Here is a 20,148-nt window from a genome sequence, read left to right on the forward strand (position 1 = left end):
GGAACTTATTGGGGTGTGGGTGTCCATTTCTCCTCCTTCTCAAGGTTAAGTAACAGTAACATCCTGTGTTAGAGAACTCAAATGCGGTTTTCTCCTAAACTCTAGTGTTTTAGGGCTGTTTATTCGATGTGTTTAATCATGGGCCAATTTAACCAGTAGCAGACTAATAAAATAACAAATGTTGGCTTGCTGCCAGAACAAATGTTGACTTTCCCTTATAATGTTAACTAAAATGAATAACTTTGAAAGTAATTGAGGAGTGAAACCTTAGCCAAAAATACCGTGTCTGAGACAGTGCCTCTGTTTTATTTTACTAGCACTGCTGAGGCATTGTGTTGGAAATCCAGGCTGCTGCTGCCTGCTTCAAGCTCCTAGAGAGCCCCTGATTTTACTGAATTATTTCCCAAGGTTATTTTTCCAAGTCCATCATTCAAAAAAAATAATTTTTTTTAACCTGCCCCCAAAGTAAGATAGGCTACTTTTCCAGTGTGGAGGCAAACATTCAAAGATAGTGAGACAAATAAAGATAAGGACTTGCTTGAATCTTCCTCAGAAATGTGCCATGAATATTCACTCTCCCTGAGTGTATGGTGAAATGAATTGCTTCTCCAGGGAGCTCTGGATGAAATCCATCTCACTGGCTGCACACTCACCTTTCCATCATTGGCGTAGTCCCTATGGGCAGCAGAAAACTAGTGAACTTCAGAGGGCTGTTGTGTTTTGCCAGCATATGTTTGGGACTTGACAGAGGGGAAATTGTCATACTGTATGATTTTGTTTTACCTTTGCTTTTTACTTGTATTTTTGCAGAAGTTGTATGTAGGGGCAGATGCTACACATACTTGCAGAGACTTATACTGGCTTTGTCTGAGTTCAGTCAAATGTCACCTCTCTCTCAGCCAAGACTCCCTTAAGCACAAGCACCCTTATGCCAGTCCCTGTTCAGGGCGCCATTTGCCGGGCTGGGCTAGCTTCACGGACAGTAGAGAGACGACCAAGGACTCATGGCTGAGCTGGGAACGCAGTTCAGTCTTTATTGACGAGTGGGGAGGCAGTTCAACAATCTAATCTCTTCTAAATCTTCATTAGAAAACCCTGTCTTTTATGTCTCCTGAGGCAGAAGTGTCAGGAAGAGGAAGTAAGTAGGATAGGGGGTGGGGAGAAGAAAAATAGCAGGTGAACCAGTGGGGATTAAACCAATGGAAACAATGATTATGTAAATAACCACAGCCTCAAGCAATGTAACAGAAGGGGTCCTAGAAGCAGAATTCAGAAGCATACCAACACCCTTCAGGTGGAGTTAGGTGAGATACAGTAAGAGCTGACTGGTTAGCAATTACAGAAGCCAGACCTTCTACCTTCTGCATCCCACAATGACCTTGGACCATACTCCCAGAGGGCTAAAGAGTAGGAAAGCTATCAAGGGAGGGGATGGGATACTGAGTTCTGGTGGTGGGAATTGTGCGAAGTTGTACCCCTCTTATCCTATGGTTCTGTCAGTGTTTCCTTTTTATATATATAAAAAAAAGATAGAATTGAGGGGACTGGGTTATGCTCACAAAGTACAAAGTGTGAGGACCCACACAAGGGTCCTAGTTCGAGCCCCTGTTTAATAGGTTTTCTTCATAGGCAGTGGAACAGGTCTGCAGTTGTTTATCTTTCTCTCCCCCTCTCTATCTTCCCTTCCCCTCTCAATTTCTCTCTGTCCTATCCAATAAAAATGGAAAACATTCATAGTGCTGGCACCAAGCCCAGTAATAACTCTGGAGACTAAATAAAAATAAATAAATAAATAAATACAGAATTAATAGACAGGAAATGAATATAATCCCTCCAACCAACCTTACTATGTCCAGTTTACCACCCCTACCTCCCCACCAGGAGTCAATAGTTTCATTTGTGGATTTGCCTATGAAGTTTCTTTTTTTAAATTAATTAATTTATTTATTTAAAAAAGGAGACATTAACAAAACCATAGGATAGGAGGGGTATAACACACAATTCCCACCACCAGATCTCCATATCCCATCCCCTCCCCTGATAGCTTTCCCATTCTTTGTCCCTCTGGGAGTATGGACCCAAGGTCATTGTGGGTTGCAAAAGGTGGAAGGTCTGGCTTCTGTAATTGCTTCCCCGCTGAACATGGGCATTGACTGATTGATCCATACTCCTAGTCTGCCTCTTTCTTTCCCTAGTAGGGTGGGGCTCTGGGGAAGCAGAGCTCTAGGACACATTGGTGGAGTCATCTGTCCAAGGAAGTCTGGTTGGCATCATGCTGGCATCTAGAACCTGGTGGTTCTCTTCCTCTTCCTCTTCCTCTTTCTTTATTTCCCTCTCAATTTCTTTATGTCTCTATCCAGTAATAAATAAATATTAAAAAAATATTTTAAAGGAGTTATTTAGCTCAGATGATAGACAAGTCAGGTCACCACTCTGGTCCCTGACCAGAGTGCAGACATGCAAGTTCTGTACTCTATTTGAACTACTTCCCTGGCTGCAGAAAGTATTATTTCATTATTTCCTCTTTTCTTTTTTCTTTTCCTATTTTTATTTCTATTAAAGACAAAGTCACATGTAGGTTCCAAAGAAGTCCCCCTTTCTATTCCTATAGTCCCACCACTCTTGATCAAATAGCTGTGTGACAGCTTCCCATTGCTGCCTGGGTGTCCTACATACCCCCATTATACTCTGCTTATTGACCTCCTCACCTGTCCCTCTCCATACCCACTTCACATCAACAGTGACTGTCCTGGGTACTCCTTCTGGTTTTTCTTATCCAACCATAGGATTTTTGGAAAAGCCAGGATATATTTTTCTGTCTTTCTATGCAAAAATGCATCATGGCTTTCAACAACCCAATAAAAGGCATTTCCAAAGATGACACATGTGCACTCAGTGAAGCCCACTTTGCAGATGCAGGGGATTGCAGAACATAGGCAGAACTGAATTTTAAAGGATGCATGTAGTCACAAAGCATATATATAGTAGCAAAAGGAATAGCCGTGACTTCACAGTGGGGAGAAAAGCAGTGATACCTCCCATATAGATTTCCTGGGACTTCTAAGGACCACAAGCTAAGTTGCTCAGAACAACCAAAATGTATCGCTTTTCTAGAATCTTGAATTTGAAAGTTGAGGTGTCTGCAGTGTTCTCCTCCCTCTGAAACCTGCAGAGGAATCTTTCCTTTTACATCCTAACTTCTGCTGTTTGCTATCTTATCTTTGGGTTCTCCTTTGTCACATGTAGTGTCAAGGATGTGCTCTACTCACTGAACTACCTCCCTGGTATCCCTGCTTTTGGTGTTCTTATAAATATGTCACTCCAGCTACTACCTCTATATCATAACACATGGCATCCTCCCTGTTTTTATCTATCTAAATGTCTCTTCTTTTAAGGACACTAGTGATTGGATTTAGGGCCTACCCCAAATTAGAGTGGCATCATCTTGATTACATCTGCAAAGACTCTAATACCAAATAAAATCATACTCAGGGGACCAGGTGGTGGCACACCAGGTTAAGCACACATAGTGTAAAGCACAAGGACCTGAGCAAGAATCCTGATTCGAGCCCCCGGCTCCTCACTTGGCAGGGTGGTCATCTCACAAGCAGTGAAGTAGGTTTGCAGGTGTCTGTCTTTCTCTCTCCTTCTCTATCTTCCTCTTTCCTCTCAATTTCTCTCTTTCCTATAAAAAAAAAAACATTTTTTTTTAAATGGCCACAGGAGCAGTGGATTCATAGTGCAGGCACCAAGCCCCAACGATAACCCTGGAGGCAAAAAAAATGCATGCTCACAGGTTTGGGAGTACAACAGCAACATATCTTCCTAGAGATGCCCAATTCAACAAATAATTGTTACCATAACTAGCTGGACATGAATAGAGAAACTGATGTCCCAATATACCCTTTAGTAGTTTAATAATGTAGCAACATTAATATCTCACTGTTGATAAATGGTTATGTAAGATGTAGCATCAGGGAGTGTGGGGTAAAAAGTACACAGGAACATTCTGCACTATCTTTGCATCTCTTCCCTAAGTCTAAAAATATTTCAAAATCTGTTTTTAAAAAGAAAGTATAACTGAATGATCAGATATATTCACCCATTATTAGAGGCAAAGGGGAGGAAAAAGTAGGATAAACGATCTAGTAAAAAATACACCACTTTGTGAGTCTTATTTTAAGACTACTGAGAACTTTACACCAAGCACTGCACTGTGGACTCATAGTTATTATCCCATGGCAGAGGTGTGTGGTCTAGTACTAGATCCATATCTGGCCTCTGCCAGCTGAAATATGTGACCTGTGCAAGGACTTATGCTTACTGAACCTCCAATTACTGGCAAAGTGGCACTAGTTCTCTCATAGGATGTTCTGGGATGTCATTCAAATGCATATAAAACCAGGGCCTGACATAGGTTCTATATGTCCAACACAGGATAGCTCTTACCCACAGAGTTCTTAGTCCTGCCTCTTGAGATGTTTCTTTCCCCATTTTTTAAGTGGAAGGAACTGAAAGTATGGCATATGAAAGCCACAGTATGATAAGAGATTTACTAGATAAAAATTTTAACATGGGGGTTGGGTGGTAAGGTAGCGGGTAAAGCGCACATGGCACAAAGCGCAAGGACCAGCTTAAGGATCCTGGTTCGAGCACCCCGCTCCCCACCTGCAGGGGAGTCACTTCACAGGCAGTGAAGCAGGTCTGCAGGTGTCTGTCTTTCTCTCCCCCTGTCTTCCCCTCCTCTCTCCATTCCTCTCTGTCCTATCCAACAATGACGACATTAATAACAACAATAACAATAAAAAACACAAGAAACAAGGGCAACAAAAGGGAAAATAAATTAATTAATTAAAAAAAATTTTTAACATGACTCATTTAGTAAGAAAAACATTAACTGGGAGACAGAATCTGAAGGAATTCTCTAGGGGCAAGATATAAAGCAAAATGTCAGGTTCCCCACTTCCCTATTCAGTCATCCAAGGTGGGTAGTAGGACCATTTGTAGTGAAGCTGAGGCAGGAGAAAAAAACTGTTAAATTAGGGGATTTCTGGGTTCAGTCCCCATACTACAATCAACAATGAATACTGCCTTGGTAGAAAGAAAGGGGGGGGGAGGGGAAAGACTAGTAAGTCAGTAAGAGGCTGGGGTGATGTGAAGGGAAGGGAGAACATAAAAGTGTTTGCAGTAAAGAGGTTTAAAAGGGTAAGAATATTATGTAGAAACTACAGAAGTATGAAATGCCCTCTGCATTTTCCTAAGGAAAGGAGTGGTAAAGTCAATGTGATGTGTCATTGTTAACCTAACTAATGAGAAGCAGAACAGAAATGAGGATCTGGTAAGGACCCACCTCTCCTTCTTAGTAGAGATGGTGCTGTTGTAGAAAGATGCATGCCTTGGGGACTGGGTGGTGGCATACCTGGTTAAGTGCACATGTTACAATGTGCAAGGACCCTGGTTAAGCCCCATATCCCCACCTGCAGGGGGAAAGCTTCACAAATGGTGAAGCAGTGCTGCAGATGTCTCTCTGTCTCTCTCTGTCTCTCTCTCCCCTCCCCCTCAATTTCTAACTACCTCTATCCAATAAATAAATAAATAAATATAATAATTTTTAAAAAAAAGAAAGATGCATGCCTTTGGAAGGCTACATGGAGAGAGTAACACAATCTCACAAATTTAAATACAGTTGTGGGGGTCTGGGTGGTGGCACAGCCTGTAAAGCACACAAGTTACCATGCACGAGGACCCAGGTTCAAGCCCTCAATCCCCACCTGCAGAAGAGAAGCTCCACAGGCTGGTGGAGCAGCTGAAGGTGTCTATAGTATATATATACTATATATATATATATATATATTAAAGGCCTTTGGGAGGAGCAGTGGATTTGTTGCATAGCACTGAGCCCCAACCACAGCCCTAGTAGCGCATACATACATACATACATACATACATACATACATACATACATACAGTGGTGGCCAAGGAGAGGGCTCAGTTGCATGTGTGAAATCTCAAGTTCAGTCCCCAACATACTTGATTCTCTTTCCCTTCTCATTGGTTTGCTCATTAAATAAATGAATGGCTCTTTAAAAATAAAGCACATAGAATGGAACAAAGTACCCCCTACCCTTGGACAGTCCAGTGTTGAATGACTCTGATTTCCTCTGTATGTCTCTGAGCTAAATCAGATGTTACTGCTATCAGATTACTTCATGTTCTGGAGTTCAGTGATCAGGAGCCTGTGGATAGGTTTCTTAATCAGAGAAAATGAAAAAGAAAGTCAGTTGAAACAGCCTTCAAGGACTCTCTCTGGTGGCCAGACTGGTGCTCCTCCGTGAAGTTCTTCAGTGTTGGTACAGTCTTCAGCTTCCGGTTTCAGTGTTTCAGAGGAGGGCCTTAACTCAGTTTCCCAGCCATGTAGACTTTTCTTTATTCTGACATATAATATTGGGTTGTCAAAAAAGTTACATTGTATTTTTCTATGTTTTTCAATAGTGAGCTTTTTTCCCTTCCTTTTAACTGACTATTTAATAAATATTTTATTTATTCATGAGAGAGATAGAAGGTGAGAGAGAAAAAAACCAGATATCATTTTGGTACATGCATTGCTGGGGGTCAGATTCAGTATCTCATGCTTGAGAGCTCAATGCTTTGCAGTACCTCCTGAACAGTTTACCTAGGCACACTCTGGTGCATTTGCACAACAGTTTTCTATGCATTAAAGTATATATATATATATATAATAGAGAATGCTAACTGTGTGCCGTAAGCAAGAATTCATGAGTACCCTGTTCCTGATGACCACCAACCCATGGTCAGTTCTGTTCTCTACACATGCCTGCTCCTTAACCTAGTATTACTTGTGTATCATATCTTGGAGGGGGTGCTTAATTTGCATATATTCAAAACCAGGGAAGGTTTTTAATCTATTTAGATTTTTTTGTTTGGAAAGTTGAGATTACAATGCAGTAGTATAAGACTTACGGACATAAAAGGTAAGGCAAATGCATTCCCACTCCCCCACAGAGGTCCCTGTGTGTCCAGTGTCAGTGGGAAGGTTGCAGACTGAGGGCACTGTCCTAAGAATGTCACCTTTGTGCATGTCACCATGGCAAGCTGACTTTGGGGTGCTCTGACTCAGAATACAACCCATATGAGGCCAGCAATACTACAGAGAGGTGGTTAGCTTATGTGCTACATGCAGCTTGCTTCCTAGGGCCTTCAGACTGAGAATGGTTTCTACTGATTATCAAAGCAAAAGACTGACTTTGTGACCTGTGAAATTACATGAGAGCAGGGAAAATAGCATAATGGTTATGCAATAAGACTCTCATGCCTGAGGCTTTGAGGTCCCAGGTTCAGTGCCCAGCACCACCATAAGCCAGAGACAGTGTTCTGATAATAAATAAATTAATTAATTAATTAAACAGGACTTAATTTCTAGTGTTTTTAAATATTCACTGGTACATAGCTACTGTCACTTGCATATGCATATGTTTCATAGCAGGGTTGACATCTGTGATGCAGACTAGATGAACTGCAAAACCTAAAATATTTCCCATATGGCCCCTTCCAGAACAAGTCAACTATGTCCAAAAGGAGAACATAGATTCTGGATCCAGCCTGGCTACTATTTTTAACTAAATAATTTAAAGTAAATTGCTCACTCTGTGTCTCAGTTTCCCTATCTTTAAAATGAAAGTCATAGTAGTAGTTATTTTGCAAGGGAAGAAGTCAATTTGTAAACATATAAAGTTCTAAAAGAGTCCTTGCAGGGCATATTAGATTATTATCATTATTATTTAATAATTCTAGAGTTTCTCTCCCTCTGTATAAAAACAAAGAGGAAAAAAATTGATGGAAGGCAGTACTTATCCTGATAAAAATTCACAGCACACGGGTGTTTTCCTATGTTTGAAAAACACAGTACTTGATGAAATCTTCATAATTATCACCTGGAATCAAGAATTAAATCATAGTATGGCATAATTGAGAACGGTAGACCTACTCTTTTAGCTTGTAATGGTCCTACCTAGCCAGTGTATAAGACAAGAAAACCAAAAACACTGCAAGGCCTGGTAAAGTTGGAAAAAAACTACTGATATTCACAAAATGCTGCCTACACAGAATATGGATTGCCTTTTCTTAGTTTATTTTTTTAATTTTTTATATTTATTTATTTTCCCTTTTGTTGCCCTTTTTTTTGTTGTTGTTGTTGTAGTTGTTATTGATGTCGTCGTTGTTAGGACAGAGAGAAATGGAGAGAGGAAGGGGACGACAGAGAGAGGGAGAGAAAGATAGACACCTGCAGACCTGCTTCACCACCCGTGAAGTGACTCCCTTGCAGCTGGGGAGCTGGGGGCTCGAACCGGGATCCGTAAGCCGGTCCTTGCGCTTTTTGCCACGTGTGCTTAACCACTGCGCTACCACCCAACTCCTTTTTCTTCATTTCTTAAACCTTTCTGTGAGGTGTCTTACTGTCCTGTCTTAAAATTGCATAGTGGGGTGGTGCCTGCTCCTGCCCTTCCTGGACTTAGCATTGGCCTTGCCCAGCTCCATCTGGCAGCTGGGTTGTTAGAGGAGGAAGCCTCTGCAGGTTGTGTTCTGTCATCTCTGTAAAGTCTGAAAGCATCCTTGGCATTGCATCTGCTTTTCTCCTGTAGAGCTATTTAACTTGAATCTGGTAACATTTTCCCCTGAGGGCTCTTTTTAGACAGCAGTAAGATGTTTGCTGGAGACATACTGACTAAATGGGAAAAAAATCAAATTAAGCCAAGAAATTCTCCAATCTATTCTCTCTGAAGCCCTCAAGGAGAAACTATAATTCATACTTTGTGCATATAGGTCAAGCTTAAAGCTTGCTCCATAATCAGATCCAATAACCTGTCAGTGTTCTGGTTTTGGAGCTGCACCTGCCTGCTTTGCTAGATCCCAGTACCACATCCTGCTGCCCTTGTCTCTGATCTGGTTGTTCAGACAGCCAGAGGGCAGCCTGATGTTTACTTCCAAGTAGAGAATGCTTTCGGAAAGGCATTTTAATTCCAATTGCATGGAGCGGCACGGCTTTCAGCCTACAGTGGGGCTGGCGCCTGCACTGTACATCCATCTTTCAGCGATGCAGAAATTGCCCATCTGACTGGATTGTGTAAAATGGGCAGCAGAGTCAGCAGAAACCTCAAAAAAGATGACACAGTATATGGCATAGAGCTGAACCCTTCCCTTGCCTGCCAAAGCGTGCAGGACTCCCTGCCCATTTTTAAAGTAAGACAGCCCAGTGGGCATTGCCCTTACAATCTCCTTATTCTGATAAGGGGTTGGTGCCCCAGCAACTTTAACCTGCAAAAACAAGAGACCCATAAATCTCTGGGATGGGTGGTGCATGCAGGATTATCTGCAGCCAAGTCCTACTCCCTCAGGAATCCTCACTTGCTGCGATGCAGTTAATGACACTAAAGGTGGTCTATATCATAAATGGGGGAGGGAGCATTTCTAGCCCAAAGCAGGAGCCATTTAGAGAAATTCAGGGGATGTTAAAAAGGCTGTGTGGGTGTGCATGTGCATGCACGTATATGTGTGTGTTCAGTATTCCAGTAGTACAGCGCTGACATAAAAAGTATTTTTAAAAACCCTCCTCTGGGCACATCTGCTAGTTTAAACAGGGAGCATCCTGAAGGGCACGTTCACCTGGAAGCTAAAAGGCTATTGCAGCCCTGTCTTCAGCACTTAAATAGTTGTAACTTGAGGTCTCTCTAATTGAGAGATTTGTCCTCTGCGTTTTGGAGCTGAGCCTTCCCAGCGTTTGGAGCCTCCTGCTGTCTATTCAGTGCAGTTTGCCAAGGAAATGGAGAGGGACCCAGCAGCCTGGATTCATTCTCCGTCTTGGAAAAGTACCTGATTGCTTCAAGAAATTGAGTGCTCACTCCTGGCCATGCTGTGGAATTGTTTTCTGCTTTTCTTTTAGGCTTTATTTATTTATTTTTTTCAAATGCTGGAAAAGGTTCGGTTCATTGCTCAGAAGACTTTTGCTCCCTGAGGTTGATAAGGGCATCAAATGACATGAGAGTTCCTCAGAATTCCAGATCCAGGGAAGATTTTGCCAAATACCTACTATGTTCCAAGTCTTCTTCAGGGATGGCTCAGGAAGTCTAAAGTTTTGGTTTAACCCTCGAAACTTTGACAGCAATGGCTGAAAAAGAAAGGTGAACGTCTGGAGATGAAATGATTGAGGTTTACCATAATTTGCAACTTTGGCTTTTTCCATCAAAATTTGATGTCTTCATGTGCTGTGCATCATCTTCTGCAGGTCAGATGGAGCTTAGGAAGACAAGGGTAACTGTTCTTTTTGTCTTGGTAAAATGTTCTGTTACCTCTTTCTTTCCCACTGCCTGTTGTTTTATTTATGTAATTCTTGTCCACATAGTGGCTGACATTGGGTGATCTCCCCCTGTCCCCATCAGCTTGTTTTGAGCTCCCTGACAGATTTGCAGATAATGTTTTATGTGAAGGTGACTTTAAGAACACATGACTATATATAGTACAAAAACCAATGTCTGGGGTAGGGTTTTCTCTCTGCGTTTTCCTTTGCTATCTGGTTGCTATTTATAAATACTAATGCATGCCTTTCAAATATGCTGCAGATGCAAAAATATTTCTCCAGAGCCCAGTAATAGAAGAACTTCTTGGAAAATAATTATTTTAATTTAGTGTGTAGGGGGGCTATATTCTTTGTGCCTTAGAAAGCTCATGACATAAAATGTGTTTGGAGAGTGCCTTCAGGCAAGAAAGGGTTTTTAAGAAGATGAAACCAGAAGCATCAAAAGACAACTGACTAGCAAGGTCATTGGATAGGAAATCTGAGGCAACTTTTCTCTACAGGAGGGGTTGGGGAGGGAAGATCTTCTAAGTGGAGACTTCTGAGTTAAAGCCAGCAGGTATTAGGGGTCAGGACTAAGGAACAGTTAATTCCCTGCCTGTCTGCTGACAGCTGGGGGCTGCTTCTGTGGACACCCCTTACCTTAAGACAGATATTTCTATCTCTTCATAACTGGCTTGAGACATGGAACACTGTTTACATTCCACTGACCAGTGTCCAGCCAGTAGCTTATGGACCCGACTATGTAGTGGAGTTACTGAGTAGAGTTATATGTCATTTTCACAACTGACCTTGACATATTCCTTTCTTTCTTTTTTTTTTTTTTTGGTATTAACCCTACAGGAGCCTAGCAATAAAAGGGTCAAGCCCCTATCCAGAGTCACTTCACTAGCCAACCTCATCCCTCCTGTGAAGGCCACACCATTGAAGCGCTTCAGCCAAACACTGCAGGTAAGGAGGACAGGGTGAGCCCATATTTGTGGGAAATCTGGTGGTGCACAAGAGGGGGGGGGGGGGTGCCCTGTGCTGCTCTGAACTTCCCTTGGTTTCAGACTGAGCAGAATCAGTCTTCACTACTGGAGGCAAAAGCACAGGTGTTAAATGAGATAAGCTGCAAAGAGAAGGATGAATACCAGATGGTTTCACTCATAGGCAGAACTTAAGAAACAAGAACAGAAAGGGAAAACACAAAGTAGAACCTGGACTGGGTCTGGTATGTTGCATCAAACTAAAGGACTCTTGGAAAAGCAAACAGGAAGGGAGCTAGGGGAGAGGGTGACAAGGATTAGGGTCCTAGTACATGGTGGTGGAAAAGGACCAAGTTGTGGATATGAATATTTTGCAGACACCTGTCATAAGGAGATCTCTGTAAACTTTTAAACTCCACTCCCCTAAATGATATAAAGAGGAAGAGGGAGCATAGGATGGGTGTGAAAGGCTGTATGAGGTTTTCTGGGGTCAAGGACCTCAAAAGTCACTTTGGTTGGGCCTTTTCCCAGAGTTGTATTTCCCATATTGTATGTACAGTGGAGATAGCCTGAGGAAAGCCTAGTGGGTTAGACCAGGGTTTGCAAGCTATAGCATGTAGGGGAAAAATTTAGTCTACCCCGCTTCCTTATGACCAAAAGGTAAAGTATGGTTTTCACTTTTTAAAGTGACTTTGAAAAAAAAAATTCAAAAGAGGAATGATGTTTCATAATGTAAAAAAATTACATAAAATTCGATTTTTGGTGCTTATCAGCAACATTTTGCCAGAACACAGCCATGCCCTAATGTTTTTGGACAACCTGTGGCTGCTTTTAATTGCAACAGCAGAGCTGATTGGTTGTTACAGAGATAATATTGCTGATCAAAGCTAGAATGTTCACTCTCCTTGTAATAGGTGTTTACAGAACCCTGGCTTAGAACAGGGGTTCCAAAAGCTCTCAGTTCTGATCTCAACTCTGTCACTCTAAGACTTTGTCACCTTGGGCAGATGATTAAATATCTGTATACCTTGCTTTTGCACTTAATGAGCAAACCAGGGGTGATGTCAACAGTTCCTTTTCTTTTTATTTATTTATTATTGGATAGAGACAGAGAAATTGAGAAGGAAGGGAGAGATAGAGAGGGAGAGAGACAGAGACAGCTGCAGCCCTACTTCATCACTCATGAAGCTTTCACCCTGCAGGGGCTTGAACCTGGGTCCTTGTGCACTGTGCTGTGAGCACTTAATCAGATGCGCCACCACCTGGCCCCTAACAGTTCCATTTCTATATCTTTGTAAAGATTTACGAGATGGGGGGACCAGGCATTGAAACATCCAGTTAGGCGCATATAGTATTAAGTGCAAAGACTTACACAAGGATCCAGGTTCATTCCCCAGCTGCAGAGAGGATACTTCACAAGCTATGAAGCAGGTCTGCAAGGGTCTATCTTTTCCTCTCCCTGTCTACCTCCCCATCCTCTCTCAATTTCTTTCTGTTCTATCCAATTAAAAAGAAGAAAGGCCACCAGGAGCAGTGGACTTGTATTGCCAGCACTGAGTTCCCAGCAATAACCCTGGAGGAAAGAAAAATTACAAGATAGTACTACAGAGGACAGTGCCTAGACCTTTAGTTAGCAATCATTAATTTAGTAAATAATAGTTAACTGAGTAGTAAATACTGCTACTGTTTTTCATTATTTTTTTAAAATAAAGCACATGGTCATAGTTGTTCTAAATCTCCTTTTTTAAAAAAGATTTATTAATGTGAGAGAGAGAGAGAAGGGGAGAGAACAGAGCATCACTCTGGCACATGTGCTGCTGTGAAAAGAGTGTGGATGGGGTAGATTGAATTCAGGACCTCATGCTTGACACTCCATTGACTGCCCCACCTCCCTGGCTGCCTTGTGATAGAATTAAACTGTTAAAGTGAAAAATTAAGATTTGCCTAAAGTCTTAGGTCCAATTTGATAATCATGAAAATCTGCTAGCAGACTGAAGTCCTCATAGATTATGTTATAAAAATACTCTAATAAGAAGTAGTCTTGAGTCTGCTCTCTTTTTCAGAGAGAGAGATCAAGACCTGAGCACCACACTGGTCACATGCAGTCCAGAGATCAAACCTGGGACCTCAGGCTTGCAAAACCTTTGCCCCATCCACTGAGCCACCTCCCCAGCTGCTTAAATCCACTTGAAGTCTACCTGCTTCTACCTAAATACTTGTAATTAACTGCATTTTATGTTGGCTCTTTGAATTATTAAGAAAATTGTGAACTAGGGGTCGGGTGGTAGCACAGCAGGTTAAGCACACATAGTACTAAGCATAAGGACCGGCTCAAGGATCCTGGCTCGAGTCCCTGGCTCCCCACCTGCAGGGGGGTTGCTTCACAGGTCTGCAGGTGTCTATCTTTCTCTCCCCCTCTCTGTCTTCCCCTCCTCTCTTGATTTCTCTCTGTTCTATCCAACAACGACAGCAGTAACAACAACTATAATAACAACAACAACGAAAAACAACAAGGGCAACGAAGAGGAAAGAATGGCCTCCAGGAGCAGTGGATTTGTAGTGCAGGCACCAAGCCCCATCAAAAGGGGCCCAGGAGGCCAAAAAAAAGGAAAAAGAAAAAAGAAAATTGTGAACTAAGGGCAGAGATAGATGGCATAATGGTTATGCAAATAGACTCTCATGCCTGAGGCTACAAAGTCCCAGGTTCAATTTCCTATACTATCATAGCCCAGAGCTGAGCAGTGCTCAGAAAGACAGAGAGAGAGAGAGAGAGAGAGAGAGAGAGAAGTAAAATTGTAGACCATAACCCAAGGTACATACATGTTATATTTCAAATCCACAACTTGAGATATTATTGGGAGTTCCCTGCACCCCCACCTGTCCTTGCTCCTAAGCCTTCAACCTATGTCCTGTGACTCCACACACAGCCTGTGAATTTCTTGCTGTTGATGCTTCCCTGCAGACATTGTCCCTTTCTGTGTTTAGCCCCTGCCCTGTCCACTCCTCTGTCAACTCAGCTGCTCTGCTTAGAGTTTTTCCCGAGTGATACCTCATTGCCTACTTTGCTATAGCTTTGACTATATCTTTTGGATCTTGGGCTCCTGGGCCCCTGGTTATCCCTTGATCCCCTTTGTGTGAGAATGGGGGAGAGGGAAAAAAATAAAATAAAAACCTCAGATTGTCTGTGGGAGCCAGATGAAAGGCTTTGAATCTAGTGAAGAAGAGTGAATTTATCTTCTCTTTTCCCGTGTACAGTCCCCTGAGCTCTCAGGCCAAGTTCATTGAGACTTCCTCAGGAAGATACATCACCACTCAACTCCTGAACATCAGATCTTTTGCTGAGTTTTGCAATTTGAAGTTCTTTAATCTACTGTCATTTCACCCTGACGTGATAAGTCATTCACTCTGGGCTCCATTTGTTGGACATAAACAACCTGGTGGGGACACAGGATGTTTATTCATAATGACTATGCACACAAACACAGAGAACCTGAATGATCTGCTTGTATCCTGAGTATGTCCTTGGGGAGAGAGTTCAGTGAATGGAAACATGCTCATGAGGTGAGGTTGTGTGCAGTGTGACCTCCCTGCTTGTTGCCAAGCATGGAGAGGCTATCTTGCACTATCCCTACCCCCATTCCAGATATCTTCTTGGCACATTGCAAAACAAGTTTCTACATAAGTGTTTCCAGTCCTAGCATACCAGTTATGACCTCATGACTTTACTGTCTCCTTCACCAGTTAACATGGAACAAGATACTTAATATGACCTGTGGAGTAGGGAAGCAAGGGGTTGAGGGAGAGGCCTCAGAGGGATTCTCAGTGTGCTGGCATCACATCCTTTCCCCATTTTATCTCCAAGTGGGCTTGGTGTCCATCCTAAGAGGGGAGGAAGACGACAGTGGAAAGGTGAACTCATCGTTCTCAGTGGATATTCAGCTATGTCTCTCATGTTGGGTTCCTCTAATAAGAAGAGAAAACATGACTTAGCCTTAAATGCCCAAGCATGGTGTTTTCATCAGTAATGGACCACTCAGCAACTCTGGCTCCTTCAGAGAATAGAGCACTGGTTACCCAGGAGGGAACTGGATTCAGGCAGCCTCTTCCACAAAGGCTAAAATCCCATTCACAAGTGTCTTGCAGTAACAGTTCAGCCAGACACTGTAAGACTTGTTCTCTCTTCCTTTCCTTGTGCCTCATGTGGACTCGGGGCCTGGGCCCCAGCACAAAGGCAGCATTTGTGAAAGTCAGAGCCGTCGTCTGCTGACAAGGAGGTTAGTGCTGCTAGGATACCAGTGCACAGATGTCCAGGTCCCCTCAGGCCTATAAATCTCTTTGCTGGCCTGCTCAGAGGCAGATCTGGCCCAGCTCTGAAAGTAGCCTGCATGCTGCTCCTCAGGGGGGTGAGGGAGGTGAGCTCACCTCCTGCAGGTGGGCTGAGCCCTGCAGTGCTCTCCATTCTACTGCCTTCTCTTTGAGCATGTACTTTCCCACTGTAGAAGCATCTGTTCATGATGGAAAAACACAGAGGAGAGAGAGAAAAGAATAAGCACAGTTTCTATGCCCAAAAAACCCATGTCAGTATTTTAGTAATTTTCTTCCCATGTTATCCTAGTGTAGCTGTGATTTGCACACTTCAACCTAGCTTTAATCTGGTGTACTTATAGCACCTCCCCGTCCCCCTCCTATGCCTGTGATCTGCTCAGTTTGGGATTAAATCTCCCATTTGAATATCAGTTTCTTTTGCATCTCTATTGGGTTTGGCCTCCTGTATCCAAGTTGTGTAGTTAGGTGGATGAATGTTAGAGCCTCTTGGGGAAATTGCACCTTTATTAAAGTAAAAGATCCCTTGTATTTTTATTTTTTCATTTTTTTGCCCCAGGTTATTGCTGGGTTTCAGTGCCTACTCTATAAAGCCACTGTTCCTAGTGGCCTCCCACACACACACACACACACACACACACACTGGATAAGATAGAGAGAAACTGAGAAGGGAGGAGGAGATAAAGATGGAGAGTGAAAAATACCTGCAGACATGCTTCACTGCTTATGAAGCAACCCCCTGCAGGTGGGGAGCTGGGGGCTCCAACCAGGATCCTTGCATGGATCCTTACACTTCCTACTTTGTGCAATTAACCTGGTGTGCCACCACCTGGCTTCTGCCTATTTGTTTTTAATACCTTAAAAATCTTTTTATTTTATTTTGGTGAATGGCTTCCTGCTTGCTTGATTCCACTGCTCTCAACAGATTCTCTTTTTTTTCTCTTAATTTCATATGGGGGTGGGATGGGGGGAAGACCAAAAAGAGGAGAAACACCACAGCATCGCTCTAGTATCCATAAAGCTTCTCTTCCTCATGCTGTATATGGTGTCCCCATGTGGTGCTGGGGCTTGAACCTGGGTCCCCAAAACATAGTAAAGTGTGCACTCTTTTGGGTGAGCTATCTCCCAACTCCTTTTAATACTTTTTTTATAGAAATTGTATTGTCGTGTGTGTGTGTGTGTGTGTGTGTGTGTGTGTGTGTGTGTGTGTGTGTTTCCCAGTTTGTTTTAGTCCCTCTTTTGTTTTCATCCTAGCACTTAGCTGCATAAGAATTATATTGTCTGGCTGAAGGGAATTATTATATTACAGTTGTTTTTAATACGATCTGAGTAGAAGAGTATATATTATTCCATTACATTGATGTGCTTTATTTTGCATAACTAGTCTCCTGTTAATGAATATTTAGACAGAAAATCTTTTTATATTGCTAAGTAATTATGTTGAATGTCTTTTGATGACATATGTCAGATTTTAAGTGTCATTGTGATTTCTTTTCTGATTATATAACTAATTTTTTAAAAAATTAGAGAAACAGGGGTCGGGCGGTGGCGTAGTGGGTTAAGCGCACGTGGCGCAAAGCTCAGGGACCGGCGTAAGGATCTCGGTTCGAGCCCCCAGCTCTCCACCTGAAGGGGAGTCGCTTCACGGGCGGTGAAGCAGGTCTGCAGGTGTCTGTCTTTCTCTCCCCCTCTCTCTCTGTCTTCCCCTCCTCTCTCCATTTCTCTCTGTCCTATCCAACAACAAAGCAACGGTCAACAATGGCAATGATAACCGCAACGAGGCTGCAACAACTAGGGCAACAGAAAGGGGGAAAAGTGGCCTCCAGGAGCGGTGGATTCATGGTGCAGGCACCGAGCCCAGCAATAACCCTGGAGGAAAAAAAAAAATTAGAGAAACATAGAAAATAATAGAATTCATTTGTAATTCCATATCCCCATCACCAACAACTTTTTAAAATATTTATTTTTTTTCCCTTTTGTTCCTCTTGTTTTTTATTATTGTAATTATTATTGTTGTTGTTATTGATGCTGTCATTGTTAGATAGGACAGAGAGAAATAGAGAGAGGAGGGGAAGACAAAGAGGGGGAGAGAAAGATAGACCTGCTTCACTGCCTGTGAAGCAACTCCCCTGCAGGTGGGGAGCCAGGGGCTGGAACCAGGATCCTTACACTGTCCTTGCGCTCTGCACCACGTGTGCTTAACAGGCTACTGCCTGAATCCCAACAACAACTTTTAATAACATTTTGTGATCTACTCAGGCAACTTTCCCTTTACCAAATGTGTCTGATGTGTATATATTTTAAACAATAAACTAATAACTATACTTTATAATTATTTTAATTTGCTTTTTGTAATTTTAAATATATTGTATTTATTAATTAATGAGAGAGATAGAAAAAAGAAAGAAAGAGAACCAGACATCACTCTGGTACATGTGCTGCTGAGGATCAAACTCAGGACTTCATGCTTGAAAATCCAACACTTTATCCACTGCACCACCTCTCAGACCGCTAAAAATGTTTTATTCATTACATATGAGAGACTGATTCACATGAGACAGAGACAAGCCAGAGCACCACTCCATATATATGGCATTGAAATAGATAAAACCAGGAGTCTCAGACATGAAAGTCTGATGCTCTTCCAGCTGAGCTAATTTCCCCAGCCATAATTTGCTTTTGTGTTAACAATATAAAATTATCCTTGCACCAAAGTAAAAGACTCTGGAGGTGGGGCTCAGGTCCTGGAACATGATGGCAGTGGAAGACCTAGTGGGGTTGAATTGTTATGTGGAAAACTGAGAAATGTTATGCATGTGCAAACTATTGTATTTTACTGCCAACTCTAAACGATTACTCCCCCCAATAAAGAAATAAAATTATAAAAAACAAAACAAAACACAGGCTGGTAGCAAACACAGCTCTCACCCCTTACCTGAAATTTCCACATCCCAGAGGTTGTGGGCACTATAAATTTGCCCTAAATCACTGTGGCTAAACCTGTCCTGACCTCATCATCTTTGGCAATAAAACCTGAGTGAAACAGATGAGAGGCAACTTAAAGTCTTCAATTCTCTCATTTAGTATAAATATTCATATATTTTACTGGAAAAATATTAGTTGATTGATTATGAAAGTATTACTCTAGACTGCACTGGGGATATAAAGTAATGGAGTGTGTGTGTGTGTGTGTGTGTGTGTATCCCCCTCACCCCCAGCCCACAGGGTTATCACTAGGACTCAGTGCCTACACAGCCGATCCACCACTCCTAGTGGCTTGCCCCCCCAAAATTTGATAGGACAATAGCTGTTTCCTTTTTATAAATAAAAATAAATAAATAAATTTTTAAAAAGGAAATTGAGAGAAGAAAGGAAGAGAGAAAGAAACATACCTGCAGACTTACTTGACCACTCTTGAGGCTTCCCCCTGTAGATGGGGAATGGGGGGTTGAACAACCAAGTGTGCCACTGTCCAGATATGATAGATACATATATATCGATAGAGAGAGTGTGTGTGTTACCTCTCTAAAGTCTAAAATAATTCTGAATTTGGAGGTCATCTCATACCTAAAGCTTTAGATGATTAATTTTAAGTCTGCAAAATAGGCAGTGGTGGGGAATTTGGGGGAAAAAAAAAGTGAATTTGGTGGCTATGCAAAGCTTCAAGCAGTCAGCTGTTGCAGTTAAGGAAAGCAAGTTCAGGAGTTCCAGAACTTTTATTTTTCCAAACAAGCTAAAAATTAAAAATGCAGCATTGATGACCAGTCTCTTTCCACTTATTAAACACTGTGCAGACCAAGCAAACAAAACCAGTTTTCCTATCAGCAGATTTCTTTGTTAGAGTCATTTGGCTTCAAATGTTGTCTTCAGTGTTCCCATTTGTTATGGAATGAACTGTGCCTTCCATTCTTATATTGAAGCCCTAAATGCCCCAACTGTCTATACTTCAAAGTAAGACCTTTTGGGTTGGGGGGGGGGTGATTATGATTAAATGAAATCATAACAGGGTGATTCTAATGTGATTTTCTATCCTTTTAACAAGAGGAAGAGACACCAGTGTGGTTGTTTGTGCTCTCTCTCCCTCTCTCCAAAAAGATATATCATACAGGGGACACTCAGGAAGGAGCTGGGAGGTAGCATAGTGGGTTACGCGCACACAGCACAAAGTACAAGAACCTGCTAAGGATCCCCGTTCGAACCCTGACTCCCCACCTGCAGGGGGTTGCTTCACAGGTGGTGAAGCAGGTCTGCAGGTGTCTCTTTCTCTCCCCTTCTCTGTCTCCCCCTCCTCTCTAGATTTCTCTCTGTCCTATCCAACAATGACAGCAATAATAACAATAACAATAAACAAGGGCAGCAAAAGGGAAATAATAACCTCCAGGAGCAGTGGATTCATAGTGCAGGCACTGAGCCCCAGCAATAACCCTAAAAGAAAAAAAAATAATAACTCAGGAAGATAGGCCTCATTAGAATCCAGCTCTGATGGCA

At 42.2% G+C, this 20,148-nt stretch overlaps 1 protein-coding gene across 11 annotated transcripts in view; it reads left to right on the forward strand.

Annotated features, from left to right (window-relative positions):
* Positions 1-20,148, forward strand: part of ARHGEF3 (Rho guanine nucleotide exchange factor 3) — a 337,446-nt gene that overhangs the window by 274,259 nt on the left and 43,039 nt on the right. For 7 of the 11 annotated variants that reach the window (XM_060203100.1, XM_060203099.1, XM_060203097.1 and 4 more), the window contains one exon: positions 11,213-11,320. The exons of 3 other annotated variants lie outside the window; for them this stretch is intronic. In XM_060203100.1, coding sequence (XP_060059083.1) covers positions 11,213-11,320 — 108 coding nt within the window. Of the gene's footprint in view, positions 1-10,142; positions 10,327-11,212; positions 11,321-20,148 lie in introns of those variants that run through there. One more of the 11 variants, XM_007521178.3, reaches the window with a different exon arrangement.

Source organism: Erinaceus europaeus, chromosome 12, assembly GCF_950295315.1.
Source record: "Erinaceus europaeus chromosome 12, mEriEur2.1, whole genome shotgun sequence".
Lineage (NCBI taxonomy): Eukaryota > Metazoa > Chordata > Mammalia > Eulipotyphla > Erinaceidae > Erinaceus > Erinaceus europaeus.